The sequence below is a fragment of the Pygocentrus nattereri genome, chromosome 7 (genome assembly GCF_015220715.1).
Source record: "Pygocentrus nattereri isolate fPygNat1 chromosome 7, fPygNat1.pri, whole genome shotgun sequence".
NCBI classification, from domain to species: Eukaryota; Metazoa; Chordata; class Actinopteri; order Characiformes; family Serrasalmidae; genus Pygocentrus; species Pygocentrus nattereri.
The window spans coordinates 35,123,116-35,139,877 of NC_051217.1; the positions used below are offsets into that span (position 1 = coordinate 35,123,116).

A 16,762-nucleotide genomic window follows, 5' to 3' on the forward strand; every position below is an offset into this window, starting at 1 on the left:
TGTGAAATGGTTTATTGTAGAGAAACCTGTCTTCTCTGGTTTCTTTACAGCGGTGGTTACAGGAATCAGAGGTCAACAAATGTTTTTAAATGTCATTTTTACTGACAAAAACAGAAAAAAGAAAAAAAAAAAGTTCACTGTCAAAGTAGTGTAAAATGTCATGGTCAACATCTTTTAGGGAAAAAAGGTTAAATGCATGCAAATGAACCACACATATATACTGTATTTTAACACTGTAGTTTTACAGAAGATTTACAGAAATAGAATGTATATTCACTAAAACACACTGTCACCTTTATTTCACAAGCATTTGCATTGATATCAGTGGTTGTTATTGTTATTATTATGCAAAAATAATATGCCATGAAACAATTTTATTTACAGTTAAAGGCAGTATTTCTTGCACACACACACACACACACACACATTATCTAAACTGCTTATCCTTCTGGGTCAGGGGAAGGGGGTGCTGGAGCCTATCCCAGCAGGCATTGGGTGGAAGGTTGGATACAGCCTGGACAGGTCACTAGTCCATCACAGGGGGAGTATTTCTAGCATTTCTACAAAATTAAATGACCATAATTTTACAGATTTTTACCATCAGTACACTTTTGCTGTTTATTAACAGACAGTCTTTTCTGGCTCCCCTGTTGCTGCCTTTTTTTGCCTTTCTTATGTCCTCACAATGTCCTACATGTACCTCTCCACCAGGGCTTTCAGAGGCATTAAACACTTCAAAAGTCTGGTTCCTATCACCACCACTGTGAACGTTTCTGATTTGGTAAATTTCTCTAGAACGATGCGTTTGACACCAACCCCCTCTCAATGACTTTGTTTACATCTTAGTCATTTCATTATGCAGCAGTTTTTAAAAAGAAATCAGTGGAACTGTCCTCTAAAACATACAAATGTAGGGAACATTTGTGCTCTAAAACCTCTGAGCTGTGCTTTTGGACACACTGGTGCTTTTCAAAAGGCTGTCTTGCTGTACTGAGAAGAAGTAAGAAATTCCAGGGCTTTAAGCAAAAGCCGTGACTGCCAGTTTATGACAGCAGGGAGTTTGTGACTGTCAGCTCGGTCATTAACACAGTTGTAAAACATATAACTACTGTTTTTGTTTGTTTTTGACTGCCAAAATGTTTCATACCGCACAGTACAAACCATGCTTTTTTAAGGAAGTGGAAGGTAAGTGTGAAGCAGAGCTCTTTGGCTGCTTATTCTCATGCACAGACTCTTTCAAAGAAGAGTGCAAGATTTTGATTGCTTATTTTCCTTAAGTCCCCAACTTGACTCTTTCCTGTTTGGGTCATTAAGCTCGTCAAACAGTCCACTGTCAATCATCTCCTGTTGCCACGGAATTGACACTGCACCAGTGCTGAACTCTTTGAAAAACTTTTCATCATTGCTGTCAAACTCGACCCCTTTGACCTCAGAGAAGTCCCGTATGTCTCCCATGTCTTTGGCATAGACGACGTTGGGCTTGGGCACCCAGGGAGGCTTGATAAGCCCCGCCTCCAGACGAGGAAAGCTGATGGATTTGAAGAACTCATGCTTTCGAAGGTCATCCCCACTATAAAAAAAAGGTCAATTAGGAGCTTTGTTAGGTTATTACTGATGTAGGTACTTATGGACAGAGCAGTTCAGCAGCTGATTCAAAGAAAAAGAGAATATTAGAAAAGTAGTACTTACTTCAGCACCAAATCAGCTCACTTTAAGGTCAAACTGACTATTGGGAAAGCAAATTACATCGTATAACAATATAGACTACTCATGCTCCTGCATATCTATTCCTATTAAGACATTTCAGATGACTTAGATCAGGAGTCTTTAAAGTTCAAATAAGGTCCAGTTAGAGAAAATTTCCTCAAGCAAAGGTCTGGAACATCATAATGTCTAACTTGCATCACGATTCAGAGCCATATACTGTAAACTAAAGTAGCCTAGTATGTATATCAGCATCTTATACAGTCAACAACTGAATGTCAAATCAAATAAAGTACAATTCAGTAATATTTTAACAACATTTGTCAGTTTTCTCTTTTTAGAGCACATCATGTGAAATAACTTCCCTCTGACTCACTTTCCTCTCTGACTGCTGTTTCTTGCCTCGTCCTTCCCCTGTGTGTGTATCAATCACTCGAGTCTCAGTGCTTATCGTAATGCACAGATCTGATTGGCTGAGTAGCATCACATGTGATATTTACAAAGCATGCGATTGGTCTGTGAATCACCGGCTGCAACAGCGCTACCATAAAGGCTAGGAAAGCTACGCTGATTAAAATAGGACCACCCCATCAAAATTAAATAATTCTCCACTATTTATCGGTTATAGGTCCAGATTCACATAGGACAGTGCCTGGGTCTTTATTCATACCCCCATCCGGCCTATTAGTAACCTCTGATTTAGAGGAATGAAGCTGTGGATGAAAGTGACTGAGAAAACTGTATAACATTGAGAGCAACGTTAATAAAATGTACTTTGATTCATTTGTCAATCAATCAATGAACCTCTATTTTACCTCTGAGAACATTGAGGGTGACCCTCATTTACAATGTTTCCGAGTTGATACAGGAAAAGGGATTGATAATGTTAAGAACATATCAAGTAATAAAAGTAAATTTAAAAAATGAAACTAACAATAAAAATACAGTCAAAAATTTAAAACGTAGCTAAAATGTAAAAGTTAATCAAATCAAAATAAAACAAAAGGAGGATTAGATCAACAAGTAAATTAATTAAAATGACTAAAATAATAATAAATAATAAAATAATCATAACTAAAATAAGAATAAGAATATGAGTAATAACAAGTAAACGAACAAAAACAATAAAATAATGAAAATAAGACAATAATAGTAAAAAATATCTAATCCCAGGTATGCAGGAGCCAATCCCAGCACCCACTGTGTAAAAATATCGTTAACATTTAGAATATATTTAATATTCAGAATTCTTCATATTCCACAAAATTTAATTTCAAGGCACATGACACCACAAAAAATACTGTTCAAAGATTTATTAACTTAGATATTTATTAACAAGATATTTTAAATATTGAATGAAACATCTAAAAGGACACTTTGGTGTCTGGTTTATAATATTTACATCTACAGTACTGTGCAAAGCTCAGAGAACACCTTCCATTTATATCCTTTCCAGTCAAAACAGTTATTATTCAGTAAGTTATTCATTTTTCAGAGCCAGGAAATAAAGACTGAAAAAGTATATTTAACAGATGATTACCCATCAGCCTCAGCTACTATTTTTTTTTTTCAGTATTTAGTGTGCCCACTTTTTGCTGTTATTGCAGCATCATTCCTTATCAGGAGGCTTTCCTTTAGTTTTTCAAAGAAATCTGCAGGGATGTTTGGCCACACCTCCAAAGTTCAGTCTTAAAAGCTGGTTGTATTTTCTGCTCACAATCCAAGTAATACCAAGCATACTCAGTGATGCTGAGGTCTGGACTCTGGGGTGGTCAGTGTATTCGTCCTTTTTGTCTATTTCCTTTTCTCAGTGAGGTTCTTCTTGACCACTACACATTCTTTCAGACCCATAGTGCTGAGTCGACTTCTCGCAGTGGAAGGATTGACAAACACCTGTGGATGTTTTCAGATCCAGGGCAGGAGTGGAACTTGATCTTCTCTCAAAGATGAAAGTTTTGTTGTCTACCAGGTCTTTTGCTGTTGTTGGGAGTCCCATTTTCTCCAGTTTTTGTGTGTTTTTTTATTAATTTTCTTGACTTTCCCACCTGTATGGAACTGCACTATTTTATATCTAATCTCCTAAGAAACATCTCCTGAAAAAAGGAATAACATGGCTGTTTGACTGGGAATTAAATAAATGAAGGATGCTCTATGACGTTATACTGTACAAGTTACTGTTGTAATGATAACTGATTTCAAACTTTAGTGTATGTCTCACCATACTTACACTGCATAAAGCTAAACAGGGTGTTTATATGCATCAGAATATTAGAGAAAGATGTGCTAGATTGTATTCATTTTTATATTAATGTTATATACACACCAAGCCTCTCTCCACATGTCAGAATTCTCTACTGTTAGTAAAAATGTTACAAAATCTAAGGTCGTCATAAGCAAAGCACTGAGATCTTGCAGGCTTTCGCCTTTTACCCCCCCATTTCAAATTGTGTACTGATGTAGGATCAGCTACAAATGCATAGAAAGATGCTTTTAACTTGTAAAGACAAGGTTTCTTCAAGACTTCTTTAGTAAAAGGAACCATGAGTTCTATATAGAACCATTTAATACTTAAATGGTTCTTTGCGTAATGAAAACGTTCTTCAGATTGATGAAGAGTGAGTCATGTGTTGTTCAGAATAGAGTCTTTTTCTGGAAATACTTCTTTGTAACACCTAGACGATTACAAGCCTGACATCATAATAATAGAAGAACCCCTTTTTGGTGCTACATACAGAACCATTATTAATCTCCTATTCAGTCAGGTCCTCCCCTAAACCTGTACACCCCCCAGAAATAAGATTCCACACCATTGCAACAGCTGTGTAATCAAATCCAAGACAATCTTATTGAATCAGACTGAATCTACCAGAACTGACTCAATCCAATAAACTGAATAATTTGAGTCTTATTCTTATTCATAACAGGACAGCATGGTGTCCACCAGGTGTTAACAAGCCCCAATTGTATTAGTCATCCACTTTGCATAACATGGCCATGACTTCACATTTCAGTGAATCAGACTGTTATCAGACTGTAAGGAGTAATTTACCACAACATCAAATCTCCTGCCCAGTGAAGGCCGCAACTGAGAACCAGTCACTGTTGATTGCATAGACACTTAAAAAATTTCTAAGGACCTCGGTCATTGATGGCTTCTGACAACAAACCGAAGGCTTGAGGCAAGAACGGATAGCAATTGTTGCTAAGTAGTGATTGGAAGGCTAAGAAGATAAAGTTTAGCTTGGCTTAGAGTGCAATGATTTGATTGACAACATTCACAGAATCAAATCAAATGTCCCCATCTTAAAATATCCATCTTATTACATATTATTTTCCCATTTAATTGGATATTCCTGTGGGGACTACACCCCTCAGTGGGCTACTGCATTATCAAAAAAGCATTATTTTCAAATTAAATCTCATGGTTGGAGATCCTTCTGAGGGTTGACTGAGGTCCTCATAGCTGGTTACCACACACAAAGTTAACTAGGCAACGTACTTGTAAACGTACTGTAAACGTACTGATTGCAGACTCAATATTCAAATTTAGAAACTGAGAGACATGATGGAAAGTGAAATCCATCTTTTCCTTCTCAACAGTATGAAATGCTTCCACTTACTTGCAGCCTAGTCGTTCTTCTGGTTTCTTCTTCAGGAAAAGGCTGATTATGTCCTTAGACGCAGCATCAAAGCCCTTATGTTCAAACTTACATTCATCCTCCAGTGTCCTCCGTGCTACCTCTTCCTTCTGGACCTTCTCTTTGTAATCCTTAAAGGGGAGTCGGCCTGCAACCATCTCGTAGATGCTGCATCCCAAGGCCCACCAGTCCACTGACATACGATATGGCTCCTCTTTCAAAATCTCAGGAGCCATGTACCCACTGGTGCCAGCCTGTGGATCAAGGGTTGAGGGAGTGAGTAGGGGGGAAACGGAAGTCATGAAAAGAGTATCTGATCAGTATCAACTATCTGATCACCCTGACTGAAATGCTCCACTCTTCTAGGAAAAGATGAACACAACAAAAACTGTGAACCCCTAAATTGCCCTGCTTCTGCTTTCATTGAATACTTGCAGTCCAGGCTGAAACACTCCTCATAAATTCAGCATGAACAGGATTGGATTGGCTGATTTGTGTAAATGCGCAGGTTTTCTTGACATCACAGAATCAATGAATTCCAAACCAGCAGTTTTCTTAGACTGTTTCTATATATGGATGGTATTAACTGGGGCATGCACAGTACTTTTTAAAACAGTGTTGTCCAATCTTACTCGCAGGCCGGTATCGGTATGGCTGCAGGTTTTTGCTCCAGGCAAGCAAGATCAAATCACATGATCAAATGTTTAAAGCCTGAAAGGAACTGATTAAACTAGTGGAATCAAGGGTGCATTTTATTATTTGGAGTGAAAACCTGCAGCTACACTGAGCCTTTGCCAAGAAAATTGGATACCCCTGTTTTTTGTTTTTTTATTTTAACAATGTTTGAGTTCAATATTACACTTTCATTTTAAAGATGCAAGGAAAAATTGGTTTCCCATGCTTTAGAGCTTTAAAATTCTGTTTAATATCATGGTGGTACACAAAAATCAGTGTGTTAAAAATCAGCACCAATTTAACGTCAACCATTTACACTGGCACCCCTAAATAAACAGCTCAAAAACAATTTAATTGAAAACAGTATAAAATAAATATACATTATTACACATACTTGTTTGAATGTTCCTCAAAAATGCTTGGAGAAAACATCTAGGGCAAAATTATGGGCGTCTTTAAATAATATTTTAAATGTAATCAAAGAAATTTTCATCTTTGGAAAAAAAAATCTTTTTATTCTTCCTATTAAGTGATACTTTTTTGATCCCACAACCGGGGAAATTCCACCTCTGCATTTAACCCATCCGTGAAGTGAAACACCACATACACACTAGTGAACACACACACTAGGGGGCAGTGAGCACACTTGCCCGGAGCGGTGGGCAACCCTATCCACGGCGCCCGGGGAGCAGTTGGGGGTTAGGTGTCTTGCTCAAGGATACCTCAGTCATGGACTGTCAGCCCTGAACCGGCAAACCTTCCGGTCACAGGGCCAGATCCCTAACCTCCAGCCCACAACTGCCCCTGCCCATGCCCCTACATGCAAAATCATTTTGTCATCCATCAACATGGGCAAAACGAAACAGCTGTCAAGGAAATGACAGATTATGAATTGAGCATGAAAAAATGAATAATCAGTTGAAAATACAGGTAAGCACTATCAGGATGATAATGTTTGAAAAGCATGGAACCACTGAACAGTTGTTCTGGACAGTCTTGTATGTCGTTATTAGCAGTGGCTCAGGCTACAAGAGCAGCATGAGCCTCTGTCAAGCATAACATATTAAAACTGGCAGACTGATTGCAGTGAGAAAAGTAGGCTGTGCTGTTGAATTCTCATACGAAGCGGATCATCATAAAACTTTATTCCCACCAGCAACCAACTGAACCAGGCATTGGAACTGGAATTGGAATTTTTGTTTGGTGGACTGGACCCTGGTCCGATACAAGGGTATGAGTGGAGTGTTTACACTTATCAAAAGCGGACTGGACAAAGGAAAAGGCTATATATATATATATATATATATATATATATATATATATATATATATACACTCACATCACACACAATTCCACTTCACCTCTTGCCCCTACCACTCAGCCCTTAACCCTCTGTTTTGTGCATGCACATCGTTTAGGGTGTCCCAATTTTTTTTTGAGATAGAGGGATAGGGTGAAGTGTTAGGGCTACATGGCCTCCAAATGATTTTCATACACTACAAGCATAGTGTTATGAGAAAAAAAGAAAAAACGCATGATGGCTGAACAAGAAACCCACAAATGTGAGAATTTTCCCCATTAAAAGTTATGATAACCACTGTATTGTTCTAGTTTAATGTTGTTTCAGTGCATTATGATCCTTTTTTTCATAACAAGCATAAAAACTGCTAATAGTATGTTAATGTCTCGCTAGCTAGCTAACTTTCTAATTCCACCTTAAATAGTCCAGTTCTAATGTCTAAATCGCCAGAATGTAACTGGGAAAATTGGAACAAGAAGCTGGTGAATATCTGACTTCAGCTTCATATCATCAAATAATCAGGGGTCGGTGATAATAAATGATTACCCCCCTCTTTGAAGGCATATGGTTCCCTAAATGTAACTAAAGCCCAGCAGTGAGGAGCTGAACGTTACCCTCCTCTGCTGTCACTGCAGACGGGCCGGGTCGCCTACAGAGCAGCGCTAGTAGCTGTTAATGAAGTAATGTTCTTTTTATTTGAGGATCCCATTTCAGAGGGAAGATTTCAACCACTACCCCTTGTAACTTAGTTTCAAGGGTTCAGGGTGACACTCAAAAACAAGGGGTAGGGGTAAAAAGAGGAAATGGGATTGGACCTTAGTCTTAGCTCTAATAGTCTCAACTACCAGACTGTTGTGAAGTCCTCTTTGAGTGGCTTGGCCCCCCCGGGTTTAGGAGCCCACAATTTTTAAAAGATTAAATAGTGTAGGTCAATCCAGGTTCTTCTTCATCCCTCTGTATGTGCGAGTGTTTGAGTGCATTTCTTGGAAGCAGAAGGTAATATCTAATCTGCTGTTGATCAATTTTAGCCACTTGAGATTACCGACGTTCAGAGGTCCTAGGATTTATGTCAGGGCTCCAATCAGATTTCTGTCAAAACCATGTCCAAGTTGCCTTGACGGACTAAATCCGCTCAGTGTATGAGATCAGGAATCAGTTTTTCAGAAGATATCCAATTGGATTTTGGCTTCTGAGTTGGATTAAGTCCTCATATCTGTCTGTTTCATTGGCTCACTGAGGGTTTTAATCCAATCCACATGGCAGAATCTGATCAGATAGCTTTTTGAGGCCATGTGTGTATTAAGCATGTCAGTATAGTGCTGATAGAGGCATCTTCATAAATAAGCAACGAGAGGGAATGCATTATCACAAATAACATCATGGCTGTTGGTTTAGTCACATGCACAAGCCAAAGCTCTGCAAAATAAAGAGACAAGTAAAGCAAAGTTGTGCTTTAAAAAAGTGCTTTAGCATTAGATATTCCCACCTGAAGATGTAGTAGCCATTGACATTAAAGATATAGCAAATATCAGGTTCAGCACAGTTTTTTTTTTCATATTCAAATTTTTTTTTCAATATTTTCCAGATTAACCTTAATGTTTTGTTCCAGCCAATTGCTTGCATTTCACAGTACATCTGTCAAAGCTGCTGAAAAACTTGTTTCGTGGCAACGACAGGTCCAGAATTTGAATGTACATCTGCTATCATACTGACTAAACAAGCTGCAGATATAAATATTATCTTACAGATGTTATCTAATGTTACCATTATTTAGGTTTCCATTCAAATGTTTCACAAATGTCATTCAATTTGGCAGAAAACGTAGAAAACTTTGACGTAGGCTACCATGATTCAGGGCTGCATCCAAAAGAGCAAGATGGAAAGATTTAACTTGGGTTTTGCTTTAAGTGGTTATCTTTACTGTCATTCACCATCTTTTTGTGATTGTTTGCAGCTCAGACATGTTGGGCAGGACAAACAATGGCCCACCTAATGAGGGCTAAGACCAACCTTCCATCCGGGAATGCAAATACACCAGACAATCCTGTGAACACATTTTGCAGAGCCATTTTTAAACAAGGTTTAGATTAGACATTTCAGAATGTCGAATACAACCTTTGGAAAACTGTACACCAAGCCGTGGTGCAAATCGTATCTCACTTATAGCTTCATACATCGTTATTTCTTCAAAAAACCCTTGGCCCCCATTTTTGTAATTTCAGTTTTTGCGATATGCTAACTTGTGCGGAGACAAGCGAGATTTATTAAGGGCAAATCCAGGGTGATAGTCCAAACGGTCCTGGGTCATAGAGCCAACACGGATTGATCGGGGGGGTCAGACATGACATAAACCAGAATCAAACATACAAACAACACCAGTACAAACAACACCAGTACAAACAACACCAGTACAAACAACACCAGTACAAACAACACACAGCAGTTAACAATTCAGACAAAGACCAGCAAACACAAGGGGCAAACACAGGGCTTAAATATAACAGGGCTGATGAGGGACAGGTGGAAACAATCAGGGGTGGAGTCATGAAACGAGGGGGCTGGACCAAAACAAAACGCACATGGGCTAAACCAAAACACAAACACATGGACAGAACTGGGAGGGGCCAATCGTGACAATTATGGGCTTTTCTTTTGTTTGTTTTTTTCACATTTTCAAAATTTACAAAAACAAACCCTGCTGTTTTCTGCTTTTGCATGTGCTAAAGTAGAAGCTTAGTTACTGTTAACCGAAGCATTAAACGAGTAGTTACAACAGAATGTTAGCTACTGTGAAATGATTTTGCACAGATAACAGACTGGTAAAACACTCAACCAATCAAATTGTGTCATCGGAACTACCTGATCCAAAGAAGTAAACATTTCTCCTGTATATTGCATAACATCAACGTAAATAGCAAATAAAGCTGCAGAATTTTATAGACTATACAGAGTCATATTTAGAAATTAATTACAAAATGCACATTTTTAAACATGACAATTCGTATCTGTAACTGCTTTAAATATAGCCCTAATGTCTGCATATATTTGCAATTTTATCTAAGACATCAGCATGATTTCAAATTAAAAAATGAAGCTGTATGTGTTGTCTAAGGGACACAGATGGTTGTTGGTGGACTTCACCAATGACCACCGTTTTCCCACAATCCTAATTCACACAGGCTCATCTTCAAGTTGCATTCATCTACATCCAAACATGCATTTATAAACTATTGTATTATTCAGGTCCAGGGTAAGGTTTGTAAATGTTATGATATATATTTATATATACATATAAAGTCTCCAGACAACTATTCTAATGAGTGAATTCAGCTACTTTAAGTTCCATTGCTGATACAGTTTGTAGAATCTTCATAGAAAAGCACTGCTTATGAAAGGAATGCTCTGGAGAATGCCTGTGGTCTCCATTAACAGTGTCAAACATTAGCTGGAGGGCTCGGAAGCCTCCCAGTACTGGGCTGTATCCACCAAAAATGTTCCATCGGATAAACAGTTCAACAACTCACTGGTATGGGCCTGAAAGGATGTGTAGTTGTGAAGTTGTTACTACTACTACTACTACTACTACTATTACTATAATTATTATTATTATTATTATTATTATTATTATTATTATTATTATTAATCCATCCATTTTCTAAGCTGCTTTTCTGTCAGGGTTGCGGGGGGTGCTGGAGCCTATCCCAGCAGTCGTCGGGCGGAAGGCAGGATACACCCTGGACAGGTCGCCAGTCCATCGCAGGGCATTATTATTATTATTATTATAATTATTATTACTGCAAAAAGGAAAAAAGAAGCATACAACATTTGTTGTTCTCAGAGCAATCGACTGGCCACCCCAGGTTCAACATTTAATTTGTCTGAACTTTAAAAACAACAAAATGCAACCAATGTCTAAGGTATGGAAAAACCTGCCTGACCACCCACCCACCTGGACCAACCTATCTCTATGCATCCCAAACCTCATCCCTTATCCCATTCCTCACCTTCTGACAGATAGTTTTCCCACTGGGCAGCTCCACGGCGAGGCCAAGGTCCGACAGCCGGCACTGGCCCTGACTGTCCAGCAGCACATTCTCTGGCTTCATGTCCCGGTAGACGATGTCCATGGCATGGAGGTGCAGGAGGCCAACAGTGATCTGAGCCGTGTAGTAGATGACGCGGTTCGGCTCAATTCCTCGCTCACCCATGTTATAGATGTGATACTTTAGGTCCCCTCCGGTCATCAGACTCATGACCAGGCACAGGTGGGTCGTGGTGTCAAACGCGTATGCCAAGTTGACCAGAAAACGGCTGTTCACCTTCTCCAGGATGCGCTTCTCCAGCATGGACATCGCCCCCCCACCTTTCTTCTTCAGATGCTTTTTGTCCAGCTTCTTGCAGGCGTACATGTGGCCTGTGTTCTTAACCTGCACTGCGCAAACCTTAAGAGGAGATAATGTCATTATTGTGGAATCATTTCACTTTCGACTATTTGGTTTACATGAGCAGTTGTTTAATATAACAATATCGTTCAACCAGCCTGACAAGCACCACTGTAAAAAATCTAGCCCTCACCTTCGATTCCAGTCTCACTTTTGATACACGTTTGGAATATCGTTAGAATTGCATTCACTCACTTGAGTAACATTAGTAAACTACAAAGTATTCTATTAAAGCCCTAAACAAAGCGGAAAAGCTGGTGCATGCATTTATAACCTCCAGGCTGGACTACTGCAATACCATTTTAGCTGGATGCTCCAAAACTTTACTAAATAAGCTTCAACTGGTCCAGAATGCAGCTGCCAGAGTCCTTACAAGGACCAAAAAATCTGACCATGTATCCCCAATCCTGTCGTTCTTACACTGGCTACCTGTTAATTTTAGTGTAAAGTATAAGATCCTTGTCTTAATGTATAAAACATTAAATGGCCCTGCAGTATCTTATTGAATTAATTCAGTCATATGAACCTACTCAAAATAATGGCCTGCTGACAGGAGTCGAGCATTTTCCTACATAGCCCCAAAATTGTGAAATCATCTCCCAACCTCTGTTTGGGACTCAGACACACTCTAAACATTTAAAACTACACTCAAAACTGATCTGGTTTGCAAATATTAGATATCAGTTGCTGCACTATTAACTAATATCTCTCCATCAACAGACCTGTCCTGTTAATCAATTTCTCTCTCTCTCTCTCATTTTATTTGAGCCTGTGAGCGACGTCTTCCTAAGTCGCCTCATGGGAGTCACCAGAGCTCCATCTCTGTTGGCTGATCTGCACCATTTCGACCACCCTAGAGTTTCACACTGTACAAAGCTGTGCAAACCTCACCTGCATGAACCGACCCTCCTGCTGCTGCATAAACTATCTAATTAACCGTTGCTCTGCCTGTTTTTCCCCGTTTTGTATCTAATATTTTATACTAATGCTGTTTGCTATCTGGTGTTAACCAGAGGAGGACGGGTTCCCCATTTGAGTCTTGGTTCCTCTTGAGGTTTCTTCCTCGAACTCCCAAGTTTTTTCTTGCCTCTGTTGCCACTGACGACACTCATGGGGGCTCAGACAAGGATTTTTCTTTAAAGCTGCTTTGTGACAACACCTGTTGTAAGAACTGCTAAATAAACTTTGACTTGACAAGATATTGTCCACTTCAAGTTCAAGCCACTGGATCAGAATGAAAAGCTGATTGTAAAGTTTTTAGAAAGAATTTTCATGCCTCAGACTCTCTTAACAAGGCAGGATCATTATTGTTCCCATTGTTTGAGAGGAGCCAGATGCTCTAACATAGAATATTCACAGCAGGGCTGGGCTGGCAGGCCATGATCAATAGAATCATCATAAAGACAAAGCAGATATATAGATATTTGAGAGATATAGAGTATTGTCCGAAAGTCAGAGACCACCCTTCATTTATGTAATTTCTAGTTTAAACAGCCATTAAGTACAACTTACTCATTTTTTAGCTTCAGGAAAAAAGGAAAACATGTATGTGGGTCAAAACATTGTTTTTTTCACATTTACACCTGTTTGAGCCTCAATTTACCAATATTGGTTTTTAAGTCAATCATACAGAATTCCAAGCACCACAGAAGTGCTTGCCCTGCAATCATGTGCAAAGGGTGAGATCATAGTTTTTCTGCCATTTTAACTACAATAATCTATAGAGGATTATGGAATATATGATTTAAATGACATAAAGAAAACAAATGGCAAATAAATATTATCAAATATGTAATGAAAGTTGTTTTCCCCAGGAGTCGTGTCATTGGTGTTACCGCAGAACAAAAAATCTCTTATTTTGAAATAAAAGTCACACTGATGACATCACTTGACTTCCTTTTACCTGTTTTCTGAGAATCTATGAAGAAAAGCATATGGTGAGTCCACTGTGTCTTTCAGTTATCAGAGATTTTCTCATTTAGCTTGTGATTTCATACGAAGCTTTTAGCTGACGTCACTGGTGTGACCTATTCTGAGGTTATGATGAAAAAATAGAATACAAATGGATTAAATTACATATTTTAGTGGATATTCCATGACTGACATGTGGTTTGATGCTCTGTAGCAGCCGTTTTATAACATGCACTTTTCATTAAAAATGTCTCTGGTGTTACTTTTATTATGTTGAACACCAATGAGGATCAGTAACACCAGTGACCCATGTATATATCAACAACTAAACATATATTTTTTTAAAGAAACCTGCAGGGATATTTTTCCACACCTCTAAAGTTTAGTCTTAGAAGTTGGTTGAACTGTCTGCTCCTCATGATCCAGTCCATTGTTCTAAGAAAACCAGCAGCTTCTTTATTTCATTTTCTTCTTTTCTATTTCTATTTCCCTTTTTCTTCACAGCTACTAACTTCTGACAGTGGAAAGAAGGACAGAAATGTCTTCAGATTTTTTTCTTCTAGATAAATATAGAAACTGTTTTGGTGGTCTTGCATGGTTGTAAGCCCACTTTCAACATATTGGTTTAAATGTTGAACTCCGGTTTTGGAATCTCTTGTTTTTCTTTTGATTTTCCACTTCAAGTGATTTTTAATTGGATTATTTTATGTTTTCTCCTCAGAAACGTTTTCAAAAAAGAACTAATATATTGTACTTCATGGCCATTTTGACTAAAAATTAAATTAATGAAGGGTGGTCTCTGACTTTGGATAGTACTTTATATAATACCTCATGGATTTTTTCAAGCTGTTATTCAGTTAAGCTTATTACAGTAGAATAAACTGAAGATATTAAAGGAATTAACTGACTGCATGGTTGAGCCAACACATGCTGGAGTCTTTACTAGACTTACTTTAGTAAAATAAGTAAAACAAGTGAAAAGTAACATTGATTTGAATATTTGTTTGCAATTTTATTAGATTAGCCAATGAAGATCTTTCAGAGTCCGCCAGACCGAAAATCAAGCCAAAAGCAGACACTTTCTAAAACAGAGGCACCAAAGAAGGATAAAAAAAACTCACCTCACCAAACCCTCCTTTTCCTAGAGTCCTGAACTCATAAAAGTACTTCTCTGAAATTGGTTGCTTCTCATATGCCTTCCACTGGACAAACCTGTCAAAGAACAAGCTGGAGTGGAACTCCGTGAAAGGTTTCCCCTTCAGGAACTTCTTAGTGGCATCCTTCACTTTCCCCATCATGACCTCATCAAAGTCCTTCTCTGAAACTGCCTTGCATTTATCCGTCACATCTCCGCTTAAGTAGGAGAGGAAGCTGTTGGATTCAGCTCTACAGAACTTGTTCATAATGTTTTGCCTGGCTTTGTCCTTCGATCCCGACTCTTCCAGGTCCCACTCATTCAGTTCATCCAGGAATTCAGCCGCAGCTGTGTACTCTGGCTTGGAGGCCAGGAGGAACTGTCTGAAGAGCTTCTTCCCGATGGGCTGCCTTTCACAAACCTGCTCAAAGTCAAGGGGAATGGATGAACGAATTGCCGCACACTGCTCAGGTCTGGGCAAGAGGAGGCTCCGCCGGCGTCTCCTCAATTCTTTGTCATCTCCACCTTGGGCATTCAGGTAGGCCGTGTTGGCCACCAGGTTCTCAAGCCCCCCCATGTCACACATGGCTGCAGGTCAGTTTGGAACTCCCCAAGTGGAGCTACAGTGAAAATGATTGAGAAGTAAAGGTACACATCGAAATGCACCAGAAAGGGTCAAGAGATTACAAATCAAGTAGAAGAACTACTAAAGAAATCTTTAAATGGAAGATTTTTTAAAAATCTGAACCTTTTTAATGTTTCAACAAGCCACATAATTTCTAAACCAATTAAAGCTTTCTCCGAGATCTGTATCACAAAGCCAAGAACCTTTAATTTAACAGCATACCTTTTATGTGTGCCTGTCCTGATGTATGAGAATAGCTTTGAGTCCCACCCAAGACTAATAGACTGAAGCCACTCTGCATAAGAGGCAAGTCCTCTCAGTGCCACTCACATAATTGCTCATGTAGAATTAAAGACCTTGGCAAGGGATTTTCTCCTAGGTAAGTGTCTTTGTTAGCTTATTTGTTGGTTGTGGGTTTCTTTAAGAGGATTTGGAGTAAGTTTAGCCACTATTCCAAGTGCAAGTGCTGGCCAAGGTGGACACGGTCAAAATAGGGTGGTGCAATATTATGGTTAAGCACAGATATGTGAAGTAAACATGTAGAATGTCTTAGCATTTAAATATTTAGATATAATTAAATGGGTATATTTTAAATACATATTAAATTGCTTAATTGAGCCCCTGCAACAAAAATTAGTACACACACACTATATTGCCAAAAGTATTTGCTCATCTGCCTTCACACATATATGAACTTTAGTGACATCCCATTCTTAATCCACAGGGTTTAATATGTCAGCCCACCCTTTGCAGCTATGACAGCTTCAACTTTTCTGGGAAGGCTTTCCATGAGGTTAAGGAGTGTGTTTATGGACATTTTTGACCATTCTTCCAGAAGCGCTTTTGTGAGGACAGACACTGATGTTGGCCAAGAAGGCCTGGCTCACAATGTCCGGTCTAATTTATCCTTTCCTGTTCTATCGGGTTGAGGTCAGGACTCTGTGCAGGCCAGTCAAGTTCTTCCACACCAAACTCACTCATCCATGTCTTTATGGACCTTGCTTTGTGCACTGGTATGCAGTCATGTTGGAACAGGAAAGGGCTATCCCCAAACTGTTCCCATAAAGTTGTGAGCATGAAATTGTCCAAAATCTCTTGGTCTGCTGAAGCATTAGGACTTCCTTTCACTGGAACTAAGGGGCCGAGCCCAACTCCTGAAAAACAACTTCACATAATCCCCCACCCACCAAACTTTACCCTTGGCACAATGCAACCTGGAAAGCACCAAACCCAAAGTCATCCATCGGATTGCCAGATGGAGAAGCGTGATTCATCACTTCAGAGAACACGTCGCCACTGCTCTAGAGTCCAGTTGGCGGCGCTTTACACCAC

General features: G+C 39.1%; 1 protein-coding gene across 1 annotated transcript; it reads right to left on the minus strand.

The window, feature by feature from the left end:
* Window positions 1-1,236: 1,236 nt before the first annotated feature.
* grk7b (G protein-coupled receptor kinase 7b) lies at window positions 1,237-15,391 on the minus strand. Its single transcript, XM_017701945.1, has 4 exons — window positions 14,792-15,391; window positions 11,322-11,759; window positions 5,325-5,596; window positions 1,237-1,570 (listed from the first exon to the last, which is right to left on the minus strand). The coding sequence occupies exons 1-4, from the start codon at window positions 15,389-15,391 to the stop codon at window positions 1,237-1,239; spliced, it is 1,644 nt and encodes a 547-aa protein (XP_017557434.1).
* Window positions 15,392-16,762: the final 1,371 nt, after the last annotated feature.

Excerpts from the sequence above, each read along its gene's own strand:
- grk7b (XM_017701945.1), bottom strand. The coding sequence starts at position 15,391 with ATGTGTGACATGGGGGGGCTTGAGAACCTGGTGGCCAACACGGCCTAC. Across the intron at positions 11,760-14,791 it reads GAAAAGGAGGGTTTGGTGAG|GTTTGCGCAGTGCAGGTTAA; the intron begins GTGAGTTTTTTT and ends TCTCCTCTTAAG. Across the intron at positions 1,571-5,324 it reads GAAGAACGACTAGGCTGCAA|TGGGGATGACCTTCGAAAGC; the intron begins GTAAGTGGAAGC and ends TTTTTTTTATAG.